At 39.3% G+C, this 7,148-nt stretch overlaps 1 protein-coding gene across 11 annotated transcripts in view; it reads right to left on the bottom strand.

Moving 5' to 3' along the window:
* Positions 1 to 2,305: 2,305 nt before the first annotated feature.
* Positions 2,306 to 7,148, bottom strand: part of N4BP2 (NEDD4 binding protein 2) — a 42,319-nt gene continuing 37,476 nt past the window's right edge. For 10 of the 11 annotated variants that reach the window (XM_027686744.1, XM_027686743.1, XM_027686753.1 and 7 more), the window contains one exon: positions 2,306 to 6,525. In XM_027686744.1, the coding sequence (XP_027542545.1) occupies positions 6,480 to 6,525 (46 nt within the window). In that variant the 3' untranslated portion in view covers positions 2,306 to 6,479. The remainder of the gene's footprint in view (positions 6,526 to 7,148) is intronic. The other variant, XM_027686749.1, reaches the window with a different exon arrangement.

Below are 7,148 nucleotides of genomic sequence, written 5' to 3'. Positions count from 1 at the left end.
AATGTGGTCGCTCAGACATGGCCCATCTGTGTGCCTCCATAGATCTTCCCCACAAGATTCTTAGCGCTTACAAGGCATCTCTGTACTCTGTAGGCTCCCTCAACATCTCCCTGATGAATTTGCATCTGAGATGTGGGGGAGAAGGCTGCAGACCTGATTCAGCATCCCAAAGGCTCTCCAGCAGTCAGGGACACAGGGCAGACTGGCCCGGAGAGTGGATCCTCTGAAGGTCCTAACTGTTATTTGGGACAAACACAGGCTCCGTTCATAGGAAGGGTTCTCTGAGCTTATCCTCAGAAGACAAATGCCTCCCAGCTCCATGCCATGTAGAAGCCACTCAGGCTATAGGAAAAAGGAAACTTTTAATGATGCCAACTAGTGAGAAGCCACTGCTAGCCCAGCCAGGCCCCCATGATGCAGAACGTCAACCAACATCAAGAAGATCCACCCCCATGAGGGTTTTTAAGATGACTGTGCCACCAACATCCACAGTGGCACAGGACTTTACCTAACAGCACAATGCCTTTCTATCCATCTCCAAACTGATATATCCATCTCCAGACTGATCTGTCCAAGCAATTAGACAACCAACCTACAAAAACCAACACAGGACAGCTAATGGAGAAACCCCAGTATTATCATCTTCAAACCTGAGTGCAAAAATAAACTTGACTTGCCCATCTTTAGCACAGAGCAGCAAGTATATTTTAAAAACAAGCTACCCCACCCACCTGTAAAGAAGAAAAAAAAGTCACCAAAATAATACTCTGAATACAGGATTCTCCCACTGAGAAAGAAATGAACAGCTCGTGATATGTAATAACATCCTTTAGTGTCTGTCATACAGAGAAACAACAGCTCTGGTAAGGGCACAGTAAAAACTGCTGCCACCATCACTCTGAGCCGTTGGAAAGGGCACCACCTATTGTCGAGCTACCTGACACATTCCACCAGCAGACACATTTAATTATGCTTTAATAATTTGGGCTGAAAATTTCTGTTTGCCTCCAGCAATATTTTTATATTACCACACTTCAACTGTCAGTCTTAAAGTTCAAATTATTTCCTTAAGTAAGGACAGATAAAAATATTCCACTTCTCATATTTAAATAGGGAGAAAGACTCAGAAATCCCCAGAGTGCTGTTGAGGAGCATCTCCCGGCTGGAAGCAGAGAGGAGCTCAGGGCTATTCCAGGACTCAGAGGAAATAAGGGTATGAACTGAGGCAGAGGCTAGTGAATCAGGATGGACTGCTTTAGCAAGGGTAGGAGTTAAGATGGGTCTCCACACAGAACTGCAGTCCTGTCTCCAGAAAGAAGGCAAGTCCACTAGCAGTACCTCCACTTTAAAACGTCACAACTTGAGAGACTAATCCCCAAGCTGGTGCTTGAATCACACTGCCAGAAGGAAGTCCTGTAAGGAAGGAGCACACAACCAATAAGGCATTCACCAATGTTGTGGTCTAGTAACTGTGGCTCGGGATCAGCCATGTCAGATCTAAAACAAGATCTGCCAAGCTTTCTGTGTTCCCAAAACCTGCTTTCCCTGCTCTCTTGAACAGTCTGTGTGTTAGGGCTTTGCTGTGGAAATGCACAAGGCTGACTTGTTTCTGCAGCAATCCAAGCTACAAGGCAATTAAGTCATAGGAACAATTCTGCAGGAGTCAACTTGGGTCAAAGCCAGTTGTCCTTAAACTGAGCTAATAAAATAGGCTGCACTCTAGCCAGCACTTTGGTCTCAGGTGTCTTTCTGCACTTCCAGAACAACACAAAGGAATATCTGCATCTGACCAGAATAGAGCAGGCTTGGGAAAAGCCGGACAGGCTTACTTAGCTCCAAATCCACAACAGTACAGAGTTGTGCTTCCTCAGGATCCAGCCTGTCACTGGCCCTGACCTAAAGGGTCTTGCTAAATCAGGTCTATCCAGAACACTTCCCTCCCCCAAATTCCCATGATTCCAGTGGTCATACTGGCCTCTCTCCATGACATACACCACTGCCCTCACTCTCCCGTAAGTAAGCTAGGCTGGAATAGCATCTTTTCAGCTACTTCAGGCCAAAAAAAAAAATCTGACACCATGATCCTCATTTTCAGTAATGTGAGCATTCAGCTCCCACTTGCAACACTGAAATTCAGGCCACAAATCTGTTCCTTTTTATGCCTGCAGATGGTTGCTTCATCTCCATACAGATGGTATCCTGAAGTCAAGGCAAGTGGCTTTCATGAAGAACTCCAAGGCTACTATTTGTCAAAATTTGATACAATCTGAAGTCTGGTTTTCCAAGGAAAGACAGAAGGCTATAATTGTGGCAAAAAATCTTTATTAAACTAGATTTTGTAAATTCCTTTTCACATTAGAAATTCTAAATGCAGATTACAAAACTATTTCAGTAAAAAAATGAAAGTTATAGTTAACAGCAAAATTACAACTTTATACAAATAAAAAAATCATTTTTTATTTTAATTTAAAAATAGAAATTTATATCTCCCAATATACTTACTGGTCCTAACTGCTTTTACAAGTGGTAGCTGCAGTACTAGGTCTTCTCACATGCATATTCACATATAGTCATTTAATCCTCTGCACAATTTATTTAGCTGAAATAGCATGAACAGTTGGGCTTTGGCTGGGTTTGGGGGGGATGTACCACATGATAGTAAAAGCAAAAGCCAAAGTATCTTGAAATATTTTTTAAAATAAAATTTTTGCCCTATTACTTTCACAATCAACTGAAATGTTTTTCAACAGTCATGTTACTTCAGACAACTTTCTGCATTGCACCTCTGGGCCTTTTTTTTTTTGACTATAAGATCACCCATCAATGTTAGCACAAGCATTAATTTTGTACAATAAAAACAGGAAATTTTCCTAAATTAAAATTTGGGATAACTATTAAAATGTTTTGTAAAAAAGACACCAAAAGTCATATATTAAAGTCATCACAATCACATGCTGCTGAAGAACAGAATAAAAAGTGGTACGCAAAATAGGTATTTCAGCAGTCGCATGTTATTTTAGAGTGCTGGTGGCAATACTGCTGTTTTAATTAAAAGTGTAAGATGATATAGAATTTACATGATACTTCAGGATTCTCACTGATGTAACTGTAAAAGACATCAGAAAGGCTGGAACTTCTAAAATGTAACAATTTAAAATACCATTTGGAAACAATTATATTTCATAGAATTCATCATAGAATACATTATAAAACCAGAGAATACAAGATCTCCAGTGTTGTTTTTCTGGAATACTGGCAAGTAGCTGAAGGCATGAAGATCCTTACTGATAAATCTCTACTTACTAACTCCCTGTGCACTGAACTCCTACTCCATTCTGCATCAAGCTCAGCACAGCTTTTAAGCACACGCTTGAGATCCTACAAAAGAAAAAGCTTGAGCTCATCATATTTTCTCTCAGTTGGAACTGCAATGCCTCATCTTGAGTTGACAGAGGATCTGTCACTATTTTCAATAGAGGCAAGATTGGTTCTACCCATGTTACAATTTTAAACCATCATCTTCCATCTGAGTTCAGCTGGTAGTCAAACAACTTATATTAGGTGAATGATCAGCCTATAACCAGACAGGGTTTAGTAGTGAACCTAAGTAGAGTACTCTAGCAAACCTCAACCTGTACCCAAAAGGACAATTAAAAGAGGAAGAGAGAAAACTACCCCAAACTGCTCTTAAGCTGTGAATTTCTCTGCTGACTTTTGACAGACTGAAAAAAAAAAAATTCTCCGAGCAATGGGTGGAGCAATGGAGGTTTTGCCCTGAACATTTTAAACATATTTATCCAAATAGGACTAAGAGATGGAAAAATAATATGGAAGGACACTGAAGGCTCAGCGGGGACAGCTGCTTTTCTGAAGAGTCCTGGCCCACTTTCAGAGAGTGTTTATGCACTTTTAATTCTTCAACCTCATTTGTCCCCTTGATCTCGCACTCTTAGCTTGCAGTGGCGATTTTGAAAGAGGCTCAGGAAGTGGTGACTTCAAAAATAGTCCTGAGCACATTGGTCAGAGCATTTTCTGGGGAAGTGAGAGTCAAGTGCCATTATTATCACTCACTTGTGAAGCCAGAAGGCAAAAAGCTGAGTGTTTCTTATCTCCAGGGTAAAGTTGTCAACTAGATTATGATGAACAGATGGACAAGACAACAACTCTTTCTGTTCATCTTTCAAAATAAAATCTAAGCTGTCTTTGTTCATGTCGGGAATGGTATGAATATGCTTGAATGAATCAGGCTCCCTCCCAAAAAAAACAGAAGTGTTGGTACTTTCCTGTTTACAAGCACATCACTGTAGGGCTTGGGCATCCAGAAGCTCAACATGCAACAGCCACTGAGGCCAATCAACAGGGTTGGTACTTCAAAGAGCTGTCCCAGAGAGTTGCACCTTCATTCGTTATAAACAGTAGCACTACGGAAAACCTGTTCAGGAGCACAAGGAAGTTCCTTGGTCCAAAATAAAGATCCTAGCTCTGCTGGGACAAGACAGCTGATGGTCTGAACTGTTGTCTTGAGGCCAACTGCCTAAATAGCACCTCAGTCCATTTTAGGCACTGTCACAGAGGATGAAGTGTGAGCTTCACCACACAGGACATCGTGCAGTGGCAGTGCTCTGCTAGAGCTGTTTGGGGAACAGAGGTCTTTTGAATTTCACCACTGGTTACCAGAGCAGGCCCGAAAGAAACAGAGAAAGGACACAATTCAGATGAACTAAGTACCCACAAAAAATATAAAACTTATTATGGCAGTCTATTATTTTAGAAAGAGTCCCTTTGATTAAGTATTATTCAAGCTACTCTTCCACTTGAAATCACCATGAAAACATTATTATATCTGTTGAAGCATGACAAACTCATTTTTAAGTCTACTGTGCATTACATTCACTGTGTATGTATCACAGTAACCTGGGTATTCAGGAAACACCATGTCTTTCAGCTTGTCAGCAACTTATACAGACATATTTTCAAGTGAAATCTATTTCTGTGGACAGCTTTTCTCACAGAAGTTCCTTGCTTATTAGTACCCGCGCACACAAATGGCAGAACTTGCACACACATATGGATTCATACACAAACTCTTATGTGCATGTAGGTCCTGCAAAAGTGGTTAAAAACTTTAAAAACACTCCTATTAATCTTTAACCTATTAATATTATTCCTAATACACAACTCAGACCTGTTCTGAAAATGCCTTACAACAAAATTCATATTTTAAGAATATGAATATTTCAAGAGGCAAAGATGTAAATAAAAGTAGTAATGCATTCTAGAAGATATTTCTATTTAAAAAAGTGTTCTGATTGTCTACTGGAAACACTTGCCAAAGTACAGATGTTTATATTTCATTGTGGAGGGGTTTTGTTTGCGGTTTTTCTATGTTGTTTTGGATTTTTTTTTTTTACATAGGTATTTCTAGATGCTGATGCAACACCACCAAAACCAGAACTTTGGTACTCCCAGACTTTCCAGGTAGGCAATTACCAGTGCAGTATTAGCATTCACTTTGATGTCAAAAATACATTTTAAATGTTTCGCGATCATATTTTCTACAAAGAAATCACCAAACTTAATACACAGAGAATGAAGACATCACTATTAGACACTTAAGTGAAACAGTACTCAATTTGGTTCACTTAAAAAGCCATAAAATAAGAAACTCTTTTAATCCAGTAGATGGTAAGGGCAAAAATGTAAGGGCATTTCCTGCAAAATTACAGTATTAGCCATGTTTAAGAAGAGACTGAACTACAGCATTGTGGGTTTCCCTTTAACAGACCACACTAAGTCTGCAAAATTACCAAACACACAGCTGGTCTTAATGCACAGGCCATTATATGCAACTCCCAGACTTGGGAGAAGTTTAGAATGGAATAAAGACAATAGAACTGGTCAACCCATCACAACATAACCACTAAAGCAGACTTTTGAAGAAACCTGGAAATATTTAGCACTCAGTTGTAACTGTATTTGAAATATCAGTAGTTGCCCAGTTTCACCCTCTCCTTTTGTTCTTCTGAAGGGTTTAGCACAAAGTTCTGAATCACAAAATAACTTTGTACAAGGTACTATGTTTTAAAAGCACAGAAGTCACGGCAGTCAAAATGTGTGACGGTCAAAACAAATAGATTAGGTATGCTAAGAAGACAGTTATATTTAAAAATCATACCTTAACTTCCCTTTAAAACATCACATATTTCTCAGCAAAATTCTTGATCTGCACTTCTGAGACTTCAAATCCCTTAAGTATCTTCTTTTTGCAAGTTCAAAAAAGGATCCATTTCACACAAAAATTTTATTGGAAACATTCTGACAAAACCACTTACTGTAAATTGAAATAATTTCTAATAAAATATCATCCTTTAAAACAGATTACAAAATACTAGTACAGTTGTTCAAACCACCGGTCTTTTTTCTGTAATCTGGCTGTAATCCAACACCTCAGTTTCTATATTCCTCTTCTCCACAACTCCTCAAATAAGCATAACTTTCAGGCAGCCTGGTTTTATTTCTGTGAACCTATAAAACAAGAAAAAAAATGAAGTTTCACCATGAAAGCTATGTGCAATGCCATCTCCTTCAATCTTCAAACATATGGAAAGTGGTAAGGTTCTCAGTCAAGTATACGTGCATGTGAGTCAAGAAATCAGCACTATGTCCTCAGATGTGACAGTAAAGGAGGATTTCACAGGATCTGGAGATGCAAAGAGCTGGAAACAGCAGAAACTAAGATGAAAATTTAAGAAAAAGCTGCCCAGTATTCTTGGTTATATTCATTCTGCTTCTCTATTCCTGCTCCCCATTCACTCCCTCTTCTTTAAAAATGGATTTTAACCCTTGTATTCTGTAGAAGGTAAGAAGGAAATGGGGAAGGAAGGAAATGGAAGGAGCCACCTTCACACTCACCTTCACAAAGTGCTCTAGAGAAAAAGCAGCAAACACACTGATGCTGGCTCAGACTGTCTAAATTGCTATCCTCCATAAACTGAGCACTAAGGCAGGTATTGAGAACCAATAAAAAGCAGGATTAACAACTTTTCACAGTAAAGACAGCAACCTTGAATGGAAATATGTAATTGAACTATCTCAGAGGAAAGGATCTAACATGTAATAGGTGCCCTGTATAAAGTGCTATTGTGACA

Source organism: Neopelma chrysocephalum, unplaced genomic scaffold (assembly GCF_003984885.1).
Source record: "Neopelma chrysocephalum unplaced genomic scaffold, ASM398488v2 Primary Assembly neopelma1_71, whole genome shotgun sequence".
In the NCBI taxonomy this organism is placed as follows: Eukaryota; Metazoa; Chordata; class Aves; order Passeriformes; family Pipridae; genus Neopelma; species Neopelma chrysocephalum.
This window is presented reverse-complemented; position numbering and strand designations above follow the sequence as displayed.